Source organism: Polyodon spathula, chromosome 3 (genome assembly GCF_017654505.1).
Source record: "Polyodon spathula isolate WHYD16114869_AA chromosome 3, ASM1765450v1, whole genome shotgun sequence".
In the NCBI taxonomy this organism is placed as follows: Eukaryota; Metazoa; Chordata; class Actinopteri; order Acipenseriformes; family Polyodontidae; genus Polyodon; species Polyodon spathula.
In genome coordinates, this window is record NC_054536.1 from 51,925,017 (window position 1) to 51,940,360 (window position 15,344).

Here is a 15,344-nt window from a genome sequence, read left to right on the forward strand (position 1 = left end):
CCCAAAAGTAACCTAAAATGAATGTAATTTAAGTTTTGTTCCAAAAATGAGTACAAATCATGTGTGATTTTTTTGGAATTCAACGTCAGTGTATTTAGTTGCATAGGTTTATGTTTCATAATTTCAGCTCTTAGCTCTTTGGTACAAAAATCAGACTGTAGCTGGATCATAAAAATCACATAAAAGGTGTCTGAATAGGTACCTAGTTTACAATATATGATTGTACCGTGTATTTGCTGTTGTTGTACATTTCCAAAAATAACAAAATCCGATGTCTTTGATTCACGTCTTTCCTCTGGCTCAACTATTGTTTATTTTTCGTGCGAGGAGGTTGGTAGTTCCGCTGCCGTGCTATACTTCCATCTGCTGTTGTCGGTCAACTTTTAAATCATTTAATAAATTTTTTTAATTTAAATTTATTTATTTATTTTTTGAAGCATTTTTTGCTTCTTTTTGAGAAATTTCTAGCCGTCTTTTCTGCTGGTTTCACTTTGAACAACCCGACTTGTGTTTTGACGACATACTCGACATACCATGTTATGTACTTATTACCACAGCTGGGAAAAAGTTAGCTTACTTCCGAGCGGTTCTTTTTTTTTTTTTTTTTTTTTAAACCAGGCAAGTCTATTATGGGAAATTGGAGTGTGATATGATAGGCCTATGCAGGTTTTTTTTTTTTCAGTATGTGTTATTATATACCTTTTTAGTAAACTGTTTGTTATATTTTCTATAAACAGCAGCTGTGAAAGAAATGCAACCCCATCTGACCCCCCTCTCTCCTGTAAATGAAACAGTCTATTGTTTTTTAATCGACGCTGATCTATTATAAAGTTTAATGCTCAGTCCGGCTTACGTAGCTCTGATTTGATAATGTGTGTTTTGACTGACAGTACAACTTTGCCACGGTTTATTTTTGATCCACCAGGAAAAGAGTTTTTTTTTTATTTTTTGATAATGGACTTCGAAAAAAAATAATTAAAAAATTGGTATGGCAAAGATATTCTAGAATAGCTTTGGTATAGGCCCCAGCAGAGAATGGGCTTGGGTGCAGTCGCATCTCTCGTGCCCCCCTGACGCCAGCCCTGCTGCTATCAACCCACTGGATACCAGCCAGCTACTGGGAATGAAGGTATTTGACCTGCAACACTCTTGCCCTTTTGTTGAACTGCTTGAGAGTAAGATTTACTCATGTGATCTCTTGGCACTCATCAAAAATTTCGTGCGGTAGAACATCACAAGTCTGCCAAGGTGGAGTCTTACTTGTGGAGGGTGAGGGTTTCTTAAAGTAATTTTAGCTAACACATTTTCTCCACCAAGTACATCCATTATTTATATCAATCTCAAATGTGCTTTTTTGAAAGAAACTCTTTTTTTTTTTTGTAGTTGTTATTGCAACAATATATTTTTATTTTAAAACATGATCTCTGGTACGTCAGTAGAATATCCGTTTGCAAGCTGTGCACTTGCTGGGTCATTTCATCTTCTCTATTTCCCTGTCAATAACCAGTCGGCTGTTTCTGTATTCACTGACATGCTTTGACCAAGAAGACACTCCTGGGGTGAAATAGACAAAGGCAAGACAAACTATCTATGAACTTAGTGTAGCACCAGAAGCCTGTTTTAAAATAAAAATACACATTTGCTGTAACATGCCTTTCTTTTTATATTAACTGCACATTTCAGACCTATAAAGCTAATGGAAGTGCTAAATGGGTATTATATAAAATACTTTTGTTAGCTACAATTACTTTAAGTGCCCTAATTGGGAATCTCTTATTTTTTTTTGTTTTTTTTTACCGTCATTGGTACCCTATCAGGTGAATTTCAATGTGTTTACATGTGAATTGATTATGATGGCCTTTGTTTTAAGAAAACTGAGTAACTAAAACCGGATGAAAATCTGCTGGCTGCAGGCTTTGAGGTTTCTTTTACCAGTAAAAAAAAAAAAAATAAAATAAAAAAATCCTAATTTGTAATTTTCATTTACTGAAAACTGTATCATTTACTGATTCCAATTATAGAATATGAGTCCGTCAGCCTCGTAAGACTGCTGAAGGATTTAAATACATTTCTTTGTGTTATAATTATTACAAAAACAGGTTCACCAGGTGCAGGTTAACCACACTGTTTACCATTACTCTAATTTCCCACTCTGAACTGAGAATCCTAAAAGCAATTCTGCTTTATACACAACTGTTTATTTTTAAAGTTTTAGTTTATGTTAGTCGGTAGTCAATAAGTGCATCGTATCCGTATCAGCATGATTTTTCTTAGGAATCCACTGTAGGTGTACAAAGATTACAATTTATACCACCCTACAAGTGAAGCTAGCTTTGCTTAACAATCTCTTTAATGCATTTCCATCCTATTTTACTGAATTAAACAGCATTGGTATTTCGATTCACTGTTTGAATATTTGTACTTTACATTTATTACCAAATAGAAACAAAAATAAATATATTTAAATATGATGCACATTAATAATAATAATAATAATAATAATAATAATAATAATAATAATAATAATAATAATAGACAGAGTTTTAATAGTATTTGCGGTACTGGCAAATGTGTGCTGAGATAAGTTAAATAAAAATTACACCAAATTTTGGAATAACATTGGGCACTTACATTATATAAATAAAACCCAGAACAAATGTCCAATGTAGTATGCAGTATTACGTCAAGTCTAGAATAAGTGACTGGTTTAGAAATGGATAATAGGGCAATATCACTTCATCCAGTAATTGTCAGGATTTCTTTATAGTTCTGTAACGTCGTAAATAAATCTCCCCTTTTTTTTTTCCCATAATATATTTATATTAATATATAATATATTATATTTTATATATATATATACCTTCATAGTGGACCACCATCACAAAGCACTTTACAGAGGTAGGCTGTGAACTGTGCATTATATGCAGAATAACTTACAACAGGACATTGATTTGAAATCTCATCCGGAGGATGGAGCACAAGGAAGGATGTTAAGTGATTTGCTCAGGGTCACACAGTGAGTCAGCAGAGAGTGGGATTTGAACCAGTGGCCTTCTGGTTACAAACCCTAGACTTTCCACTGCATGACACTGCCTTGTAGACAGACACAGACAGACAGACACACACACACACACACACACACACACACACACACACACACACACACACACACACACACACACACACACACACACACACACACACACACACACACACACACACACACACACACACACACACACACACACACACACACACACACACACACACACACACACACACACACACACACACACACACACACACACACACACACACACACACACACACACACACACACACACACACACACACACAGATAAAGTTGCTTTTCTGGATAAAAACTGCACTGTTGAAGGATCATTGGTAAGGCTGTGAATCTGAAGGAAAATGAAGACCAAAGAGCATTCTACAAAAGTTAGAGATAAAGTAATACAAATGCATAGATTAGGGAAAGGGTACTAAATAATAATAAAGTGTTTGGATATCCCAGTGAGCACAGTTGGATCAATAATCAGGAAGTGGAAGCTGAATCACACAACCCACCCAATGCCAAGAAAAGTCTGTGCCTCAACACTCAGCGCTCAGACAAGAAGGAGACTTGTGAGAGAAGCCACAGAGAGGCCAACAATCACTTTGAAGGAGCTACAGAGTTCAGTGGCTCGGAGTGGAGTAATGGTGCACCAGTCAACCATATCAAGAGCTCTGCATAACACTGGTCTGTATGGGAGGGTGGCAAGAAAGAAGCCGTTACTCAAAAAGTACCATCTGAAAGCATGTCTGGAGTTTGCCAGAAAGCATGAGAGTGACCCAGCTGCGATGTGGGAAAAGGTTTTTTGGTCAGATGAGACCAAGATAGAGCTTTTTGGCCAAAACTCAAAGCGCTATGTGTGGCGCAAACCTAACACTGCCCATGCCTCAAGACACACCATCCTTACAATGAAGTATGGTGTTGGCAGCATCATGCTGTGGGGATGCTTCTCATCAGCAGGGACTGGGCGTCTTGTTACAATTGAAGGAAGAATGGATGGAGCAAAATACAGGAAAATACTGCAAGAGAATCTGCTTCAGTCCGCTAAAAAACTGAAGCTTGAGAGGAAATTCACCTTTCAGCAGGACAATGATCCCAAGCACAAGGCCAAAGCAACATTGGAATGGCTCAAGAACAAAAAGGTAAAAGTCAAAGTCTTGATCTCAATCCCATTGAGAACCTGTGGCACTATTTGAAAATTGCGGTCCACAAGCGTTGTCCAACCAACCTGAACAACCTGGAGCAAATCTGCCGAGAAGAATGGGCCAAAATCACTTCGACACTGTGTGCAAAAGTGGTACATACTTACCCCAAAAGACTTAAAGCTGTTATTGCAGTGAAAGGTGGCTCTACCAAATATTAATGTCTGGGGGTTGAATACTTATGCAAGCAAGATATTTCAGTTTTTTATTTTTCTTAAAAATATTTCCCAATATAAAACCAATGTCACCTTACAATAATTGATTTTGAGTGTTATAAAATAAAATATCAAACAGAACAAAATTTCAATGTACCATTTGTAATTCAGTAATATGAGTGAATTGGTCAGGGGTCTGAATACTTTTGCAAGCCACTGTGTGAGCTATATAGATATATAGATAATTAAAAAAAAAAAAAAAAGACACTGAGGGGCCTTTCCTTTTGGGAATAAAATGAAAATATTAAAATATTTTTTATGTATGAAGATAACAAGAAACTGCTCAGAACAAGCCCTAGTTGTTTTGCAGCAGCCACTGTAAGGCCAGTTGCTTTGGCATGGCTCTGTCTACACTTAACAAAACAGAATTACATTGAAAAACATTTATGCTAGTTCTTTTATGCTAGTTTTAAAACATTTACATGTATCTCCTTGTCAAGAAATGGAGGCAAACTTTGCACTTGCACTTTGCTGACAGAATGACAATTGGGCCTATCGGAGAGTTGAAAAATTGTTTTGTACATATATTCTGGTAAACTAGGAACATCTTTGATCCTTATTGCCAGATATGGTTAACAACAACTAAATCTGTCTTTGTCCCAACAGGATCATCAAAAAACTGCAGTGTTATAAATGTATATCTATATTTCAATAGGAATTAGAAACAGAACCTACTACAGTTAAAAATAAATAAATACATTAAAAAGGAATGGAAGAACTAACCATAGGCTTATTAGCTGACTAGTTATGTGATGGAAACCTAACATTTCCAAAACAACACCAACACATCCAAGGTTTTTTCAAAACGCTATGTAAATGAATAGCTATTCTTGCTGCTTTATACACATTTCTGGATTATGACAGTTTTTATTATTTATGTATTATTATTATTATTATTATTTTACATGGAAGCACATACATTGTATAAAGGGTATGAAAAAAGGGCCATGCTGACACTAAGAAGGGCCTGGACTACCATTCAGAAGTCTACACATATTGTAACAACGAGTGTGGATTGAACCGTGTGTCTGTGGCCGGATTGTTGTTCTGGGCTGTTTATTCGTGTCGGACCATGCGACTTGCAGAGATTTGCTTCAGACTGTTTGGTTGCATGCAAGGGCAATGTAGAGGACTTTGCGATGTAACCTTACACCATCGGTGACCTCTCACCAGCCTGGGAAAGGTGGACAAGAAACTGGGGGGTGCACCTGTCAGAGACAGGGGGAGGTAACCGGGCTGGGCTTCTGATTGGGGAGAGCATTTACAATGTTTCAACTGTGTATGTCTGTGGGGCTGTTTAAATAGAGCCTGTAAGCTAATCAGGGGTTGGTGATGTAAGAGTGTTGCAGAGTTCCGTGCCGACAATCATCTGGACCTGTTTGCTGTCTGTACTGCAAACAAAGGCCGTGCTGTTTGCTGCATACCTGTGTCCTGAATGTTTTGTCTAAACTATAGTGTATAGCCTATACACTAAACAGGACAGTCACATCTGATTGGGATAGAACTTCACCAGCATGAAGGTGTGCACCTGTCAAACCAAACACTATTACACCAAAATAGAGATATATAGTTTAAATACAAATAAACAGCAGTAAGGCTAATTTCTTATCATTTCTAAAGCTTCAAATGAGAAGCCAAAATTCCTATGACTTGCTAAAGCGAAAATCACAACTCTGGGGATTAGAAAAATGTCTGACTGCATCTACTGTGAAGGATGGGCAAACTAGTTAACAAAAAAAAAGCCCCATCAATGCAATAATGTATAACTTCAATGGAAGCAATATCCACTTCTATGCAAGAAGTCTCATCAGTGTCAAAATCGGCTCAACATTTAAGAACTGTGTAACAAAACATTTTCACCCAGTGAACCAGAATACACCCCTTATAAAAGTTTACCACTGTAGTTTAGCAGTGTTCTGTGCTTTGCGGTGGTTACACTATACATTTACCTTACTTTGCAATGCTTTACCATATCCCTCTGGGCTTTAAAACGGTTACCCATAATTTACAATGCTTATAATCTGCTATACTTTTACTGTTTAATGAACCGAGATATATTCTCACTTGCCGTGCATATAGCTAGACATAAAAATGTAAAAATAAAACTGTGTCAAATTTATATATATATATAAATTTGACATATATATATGCGTGCAGTCATCTTTAGACAATAGCCCTGACTTATACCTAAACTGATTCAAAAGATTTTTCCCTTACCCTTTGCTGTGGGATGCAGCACTGCTTTTTTCCTCCAGCTGGTATTGACTGAGCGCAGACTGCACCTCCGTGCTGTGGTACCCGCTGTCATAGTGCTTGTGGTGTTTCTGGTAGAAAGGTAAGGACATCCTGAGCGGCTACAGTCAGTGATCTTTGTTTAGTCCGATTCTTCTGTAGCAGTATTGACTTTAGTGCAAACCACTATTCTAACAGTAAGAGAGAGAGAAACTTTATCAATGTGCATGTTGTAAACACGTAGTATTGTATTTATTCTCAATTTAGTGAATAATACTGAATTACATAGACATTTTCTGTCATCAGAAGTCCCTTTCAGAAATATATAAATAATCATGTTGTTATGAAGCAGGATTTTATTTTCTGATAAATCCATATGCTGACATTGATCCATTCTTAATGACAATGCTAGTACAGTGTAAGGTGAATGTATTAATGCATGGTTTTAAACAAATATCTCTTATAAAAATAAAACTCAATTTGACAAATTAGAGGTTGATCCTATAAACCATGCATTAGCAAAATGATAGTCAACATTGGAATGGATTGTCGCTGATGATTGGTCGGTTAAAATGTTGTCACAACTTTTGTCACAGCCAAAGACTGCAGAAGATAGAAAAGAAAAATAATGGTAACACTTACCAGTGCTAAAATGTAAACGTATGGTGAAAATGTGAGAAATGAAAATCCCAGTGAGTAACGATGAATCAAAGCAAAGTGGTGGATAGGAACAGGCTGTGAACTGGACTCCAGGGTCCAGAACAAAACTAATGCTTGCAGTCAGTGGAATGTCTGAGCCACAGTCCAGACCTTTTATGGCCAGGAAGTATTGATAAATATAGATGCAAGGGAGCAGTAGGCTATCTTGGCTCGCCCACTTTAATGAACAACAGGCACAACCATTATACATGACATTGTATGAAATCTCAAGACAAAGGCATTGGTTTATTGTGTTTTGGCTTCACGAGGTGTAGTTCAGCACTGAAGTGCTATTATCTCTTTTAGAAAATCTATTTGATAAAAGATTAAGAAAAAAAAATATTCGTATTATAAAGCTGTTTGCTTTTCTGCTGGTAATAATATATAACAAGATTGATACCAGTATTAAAGCATAATATTTGAGAAGTGTCAACTCCCCATCTGCCAAAATGTTCTTGGTTTGTACACGACTGTTCCACTGTTGGTGACAGCTGCTCAAAAGGGGGTGTGATCCAATCACGAATCATAGAATATATGTCATGTATGTGACATAACGTATGTGACATAATTTACAGTTACTCTCTTTTACTAAATGATATTTCAAACAAATGTCAGCTTCAAAGCAATAAACCTTATGTGGCCTATATTTGCAATGTTCAGTATCTTTGTAACAGCTGAGCTTGAGGCAGTCTAAAAGTATTTATTTCACACAATGCAGTAAAAAGTAACTGGAAGTATCCTAAATGAATCTCTAATAACCTGTTGTTCGCTGCTTGCTTGTTTGAATATTTATTTTCTGTAAAGGTGGTGAGCAACACTTTATCACAGTGTGACATCCTATCACAGACAGGAAGGGAATGAGACAACATGGTGACTTAAAGGACTTCATCCCATTACAATCTGAACTAAATTAAAGAGGGACAGTTAAATGTCATTGGTTTCTATTTTAATCCAAACAATTGCTGCCATTCCTTCTGTTTGAAGTCTCGTCGCGTCTCTCTGCCTGGTGGTCTGCCCTTCTTCTGCGCCCTTTAACACCAATGCAAATTAGTTTTTGTTTTCTTTTTAAAAAAAGTGTTCAGTTTTGTAAAATAACAATATTTAAAAAAAAAAAAAAAACTATGTAAAGCTTCCTTTCAAAGTTTCATATGATTTGTTTACTAGTTTGCCAACTGCTTACAATACATTGCATATCATTCTGCATGTGAACATTAACTGTAGTTTTCTGAAAATTGCACTTTTCTGCCTTGGAACAGTCAATGCCATAAAAATATTGAGATACATTTTCTGAAATGGTGGCTGTTGTGTGGCTCTTGAATCTGAAACTATGTTTTTCAAAAACTACTGGAAGTATTTATGCATAACATTGTACTTGAAGTTAAACTAATTCAACCTTTACATTTGTAGTTGGAAACTCCCACTGATCCAGGCAGTTACTACAAGGGAATACATGGAGGAGTCAAACGTATGTGAAATATTTGAAATAAAAGACACCTGGCAATTGTATATCCCCCTGGCTAATTCAGTAAATAGTGTGCTGGGGCTTTCAAAGCAGCTGTTTACGAATCACTCAAAGGATCAATATTTTGAACAGGTGTTTTTTTTTTTTTTATTATTGCTTTAATCTGGGAAATATACAGTACCTTTTAGATGTGCATATCCAGGGATTGGTCACATTAAAAGTGAACTTTCCAAGCAGACATTCTCAGTGCTAACCTGGTTGGAAAGGAATGCAATACAGTGTGATTGGCCTTGCCTTTAAGTCTGACACACTCCTTAGATATAAGACCGAGTGAGTACCGGTATGTTGATAGTTTTCCATGTCACATTCAAGTTTTTTTTTCTCTATCTGTGAAACAATGAGAATCATTCGCTATTTGAATAAATTCAATTTGTGCATTCACAGCCCCAAATTTAAATACATTATCTCAGAGCATTTCTTAACATTCATGTGTATCTAGACAGCTGCTTGTCCAATTGTAATGATTCTTGCTAACGACCTTCTTTAACACAAGTTAATGAGTCTGTCTGTCCGCCTGCCAGTTTGTCACATGTTTTTTTTGTTTCTGTGTCCCACCTGCTGGATGTTTACTCAACTGTGATTAAACTTGGTTTGGATATCCTTTAGCCCAAATGAAAATTTGAAAATATGGATGTGTATGGATGCATTTGTCTATTTGTCAGACTTGCATTTAATGGCAATTCACTTCTTCATGTTGCTGATGGTTCTAATTTTATATTTACAGGCAAGGCAGGGATAAATGCAACTAACATGTCCAATTAATTATAACTAAATAAAAGGAAAAGACTCTTCCAGTAGATCTTGCTAATGATAAAGGGCCTCAGCTATGCTATACAAATATTTCTAAAATAACCGTTCAGAATTATGATAAGCCTTTCACTTTGCCGATTGGTATGGAAGGGTCATTTATAAGTTTACAATGCATAATTATTGGATGTCATTACAGAATAAAGCCTGGCTGGGATTCATATGAGCTTGTCCCAAGATTATTTATTTCCATCTGTTCCTCCCTCATCATACAAAACATGACAGCCATGTGTTGGAATTTAAGAATTAATTTATCACATCACCCTTTGGTCTTTAGGAAGTTTCCATAAAACCCATGGAGGGGATTTTAGCCTACACAAACACTTATACTTAATTTAAGAATGGAGATGTGTTAATTTAATTTAAGAATGGAGATGTGAGGCACTGTTACAGAAGCAGCTAAGCAGTGAAAGTAGGGTCCTTTGGACGGGTGGCCTGACAGTTCTTTCCCAGGGTTGAGAAGGCGGTCAGTCAAGAACGTATTGACGTATTGACCTGGAAGGGAAACAACGTAGCAGTTGCAGATTGTAGAGACAGCTGCACTTGTTTACCAAGGGGTCATGTGTGACGGCATTAAAGGGGCCGGAGAATCACAATCTACTCCTTCTCTTGGTTTTTGTATGGAGAACTGGAAGGACTGTGAGGGACCCAGTGAAAACGGCAAAAATATATTCCTTAGTTTTGTTAGTAATTTTTTTTGTTTGTGAACCACCAGACGGCTAACACATATCTGGAGCTGTCGCCTAGGGACAGCACAAAGCTGGAACAACACTTCACCACAGTCACTAAATAAATTGTTATCACCCACCACGAGCACTACTGCACGTGTCTGGTGTTATTGTGGGATGGATAACGTGTATTTATTATTTGGGCTGCAATCCCTGTCTTTTTAACCTCCTTGCATTACACAGTTTATTGTTTGGTCTCCAGACCAGGAGTTATAAATAAGACTGATTACAGTCTCCTGTCTGTGTTTGGTCTTGCATTGCATCTCCTCTGCACCTGTTCTCAATCAGCAGCCACTTTGCCACAGGCACCTTTCTCTGATTTATGTCACTTAATTAAGAAAGAATTTTGAATTGAATAAGAGACTGGTTTATCAAATCTAAGAACTGTACTTTCACCTGTGGGGGTTAGCACTTGTATGTAACATTTTAAATTACCATGCTGGGGAAGAAAAGTGAGATTCAGTTTGTCTGGAGCCTCCATCAATGTACCTGCAATTCATGGAGAAGTACAGTACTATTTCAGATATATTTGAGGTATTTATTTATTTGCATTTTTATAGTGCTTTTTATACAGTAATATCTCAGCAGTGTACAGTACATAGAAAAGTCAAACCACAATACATTGCACATTTTTCACATTGAATTTGTTCAGATCTTTTTGTGGGTTATAGTAGTATATCGAGGGAGTCTGAGAGGAAAAATGACACCAAAGTTTCGTACTTATTTCATTTGTTTGGTGTGCAAGGTAATGAAACATGCAATCTTACAGTGTGAAAAAGTTATTGCCCCCCTAGTTAACTCAACCCAATTAAAGGGATGATTATGGTCAGCTGTTTGAATACTTTGGTTAACAATAAGGCCTGATTTGGGCCAGCCCTGCCCAATATAAATCTGACTAACTTTAGCCCTTACCATCAGAATGAAGTTGTCAGCACACAAGTTCTAGAGGCACGATCATGCCATGATCAAAAGAAATTCCTGAAGACCTCCAGAAAAAAAGTTGTTGTTGGAAAGGGTTACAAAGCCATTTCTAAGGATCTGGAGCTCCTCCACAATCAAAGCCACATTGTTCAAATGTAGAAAGTTTGGGACAGTAGTGAATTTTCCCAGGAGTGGTTGTCCTGCCAAAATCTCTCCAACACCAGGGCGTAAAATCGTCCAGGAAGTAACAAAGAACCCTAGAACAACATCCAGGGATCTGCAAACCTTTCTTTTCTCGGCTAAGGCCAGTGTTCATGACTTCCTCCGAAAACCAAACATTGCATTCCACAGCAAGAACCTCATACCAACAGTCAAGCATGGTTGTGGTAGTGTCATTATTTGGGGATGCTATGCAGCATCAGGACCTGGACGACTTGCCACCATTGAAGGAACCATGAGTTCTGCTCTGTATCAGAGAATTCTACAGGAGAATGTCAGGACATCCGTCCATGAGCTGAAGCTGAAGCGCAGATGGGTCATGCAACAAGACAATGATCCAAAACACACAAGCAAGTGTGTACAAGTACATCAGAATGGTTGAAGAACAAGAAATTTAAAGTTTTGAAATGGCCTAGTTAAAGTCCAGACCTAAACCCCTTTGAGATGTTGTGGCAGGACCTGAAACGAGCAGTTTATGCTCGAAAACCCACAAATGTCATTGAGTTGAAGCAGTTCTGCATGAATGAGTGGGCCAAAATTCCTCCACTGTGCTGTGATAGACTGATCAATAACTACGGGAAGTGTTTAGTTGCAGTTATTGCTGCTAAAAGTGGTGTAACCAGTTATTGAGTCTAAGGGAGTGATTACTTTTTTCACATGGAGGCATTGGGTGTTACATAACTTTCTTTAATAAATAAATTTGTGTTATTTGTTCACTCAGGTTCCCCTTTATCTAATATTAGATTTTGGTTGAAAATCTGATAACATTCAATGTAAAAAATGCAGAAAATCGACGGGGTAAATACTTTTTTTCACTGCACTGTATGTGTACATGTATATATATATATATATATATATATTATATAATATATATATATATATATATATATATATATATATATATAATATATAATCTACGGATTATAAATATTATCCATGTATGTATGTAGGTATGTCTTCAATATCTTTTACGGTATATTTCCATGTAACTAAAGGGTGATTCTGTTCTTTATGTAAAAGTTTTCATGTCAAGTCAGACTTAAAAACTGTAATGGTCTCAAGTCTGCCTGTGTCCGTCTCGTAAAGTGTTAAATTTCGTGTCGGAATATTCCTTTAAGAAAAGCCCTCCCTCCTCCCATGGTGATATTGTTGACCCTAGGAATAACCAGCAGCCCCGCATCCTGTGATCTCAGAGTGTGATTTAGGTAATATGGGGGCAATAACGCCTGCAAATTACTGGGTGTTACTCAATTAAGGGATTTATAATTTAACAACAAAATCTTAAAATCAATTCGATACTGCACAGGGAGCCAGTGTAAAGAGGCCAAAACAGCGGTAATATGTTCACTTTTTTCCTGGTCTTAGTCAGTCAGAATTCTAGTGTCAGTATTCTGAACTGAGAAAGCTGTAAATGAGAAACCACATGTTTTGGCATACCAGTGAAAAGTGCATTGCAATAGATAATTCTAGATGAAAGGTATTAGCCACTCAGCATCATGTATGGAAATAATAGATCTAAGCTTAGCTATGTTTCTCAAATGATAAAATGACACACTAGTAATTTTCCTAGTGTGATTCTCAAATGATAGATCAGGATCATAGCCCCCAAATTTCTGATTTCTAGTTTTAGTTCCAGTGAGAGACTGCTAAGGTCTAAATGGATAATCTAAATGGATATTTCTTAGTTGATGCTGTGGTCATACAAGCACTACCTCTGTTTTGTCATAATTCAACATTAAGAAGCTATGTGACATCAAGCTCTTGATGTCAGCAAGACAAGCAGCTAATAGCACCCCAGTAGAAGGATTGTCTGGGTCCAAAGACAAATATAGCTGAGTATCATCTGCATAACAATGCAAATTGATTCTGTGCCTGTCATAATAATGATGTGGTAAAGTAGTAGAGGGGAGATACATTAGTGCAAGATTACAGGATGGCACTTTTCTCCTTTAACTGGAGGCAGAGGGAAATATAGTCCTGGGAACTTACTTAAAGACCAGGACTACATTTACCAGCATGCACTGTACCAAGAGCCAGGTGAAGCACTTGGGTCTGATGAGCCCCTGGGAAACCCTGATGGTATGGTCTGTGCTTAGGCTAAGGACTCATGGTGGAAAGAACTGAGACTCTGAATCAGAAGGTGTTGTTTATATTTTGATTAAATTTGGGTTGAAAATGCAAGTGGGGTGTTATATGTTTTGCCACAGGTAAGCTGACTAGCTGTCCAGTATTTATTTTAGGGAAACTGCAACTGTTTAGTTTAGGCTTGAATACAAGCTAGGTTTTGTTTTGTCTTTTGTTGATTTTATTTTGTGAAAACCCTACAAATAATAACATATCCAGGTACTGTCCTGGTTTAAACTATTCCTGGGTTGAAATCTACTGTTTTAATTACAAGAAGACATAAACGAGCCCTGACTGAAAACGTAAGAATCCCTTCTTACAGTGGAGACGTCAGACCAGAAATCCAAACACACACAAGTACTGACGGGTGAAACTGAGATGCAGGGCAGCAGGGCCAAAACAAAACAGAACACAAAACACTACACAAGAATATTTTAAATATAGCAATTGTTTTGTATTGATTGAGACTCGCGTCTCTTGTCTCTCCTTTGATACCCTTCACCGTGCAGCCCAAGCTGGTCACAATATCCCTCGGTCACATTTTGCACGGGTTAAACAAAGGATGCGTGACTGTCAGCTAATTAAATACTAGTAGCTGATCAGTCACGCATTCCCATGAGGTAACTCTAAATATAAACAATAACCTGGGAGACAGCGCCTTGCTCGTCTGGCCAAACAATACATAATATAAATAATATTGGCTTTTTGCCATTGTGTACAAATACAGAAATCATAATAATAATACAAATAATATTAGCAAAGGGGTGGGATGCTCAATAATGAAAACAAGTAAAGGACCTAAGATAGAGCCCTGCAAAACACCACAGACAACTTCTGACAAATCAGACTTCATTTCCACGATAGAGACAAACTAGAACCTATCAGAAAGATAAGACCTAAACCAAGACAGAACACCTGACAAACCCACTAAACGATTCAATAGAATGGAATGATCCACTTTATCAAAAGCAGCACAAAGATCTAGGAGAATTAAAATTGAAAGAAAGCCAGAGTCAGAGCTTACTACCTTAAAAAGGGCCATCTTGGTGCAGCACAAAATCCAGACGGACATTTCTCCAATACAGTATTACAAGTTAGAAACGTGTGTAATGGATTAGCAACAACTTTCTCTAGAACTGTTGATAAAAATGGCAGATTGGATTTTGGTTTATAGTTGCTAAGGGCTTTAGGGTCGAGGGTTCTCTTTTTTTATTTGAGAAAGGGCTTCACCACGGCAACCTTAAATGCAGAGGAAACTATACCAGCTAAAGAGAAGCCAATTGCTAGGGTAGAAGTATTAGAAGGTGGATTTGCTAATTTATCTATGAAGCCTTCCTATATTTAGCTTGATGGCTTTGCAATACAAACTAAAGAACATGCAAATTATACATTAGTTGTGTCATTAAATGGTGTGCTTCTTCTGTAAAACACCCTCCGAGTTTTAACTGGTGCTGTAGTATCTAAAATGTTAGTCATGGAAGTGTTGTAGGTGTTAACCATCTAATGATACAGACTGAGATACTGGCGATAAACGTAATGCCTCACAGAACTTTACAGCGGTTGATTAATTAACTACCCTGGTTTTGATTATATGATCCTGGCTCT

General features: G+C 37.2%; 1 protein-coding gene across 5 annotated transcripts in view; it reads right to left on the reverse strand.

Moving 5' to 3' along the window:
• LOC121313160 (M-protein, striated muscle-like) overlaps window positions 1-7,505 on the reverse strand; it is a 53,319-nt gene extending 45,814 nt beyond the window's left edge. For 2 of the 5 annotated variants that reach the window (XM_041245395.1, XM_041245393.1), the window contains exons 1-2: window positions 7,362-7,504; window positions 6,705-6,910 (exon numbers count right to left, since the gene is read on the reverse strand). In XM_041245395.1, coding sequence (XP_041101329.1) covers window positions 6,705-6,832 — 128 coding nt within the window. In that variant the 5' untranslated portion in view covers window positions 6,833-6,910; window positions 7,362-7,504. Of the gene's footprint in view, window positions 1-6,704; window positions 6,911-7,361 lie in introns of all 5 variants that reach the window. The other 3 variants (XM_041245397.1, XM_041245396.1, XM_041245394.1) reach the window with 2 other exon arrangements.
• Between the last annotated feature and the right edge of the window lie 7,839 nt (window positions 7,506-15,344).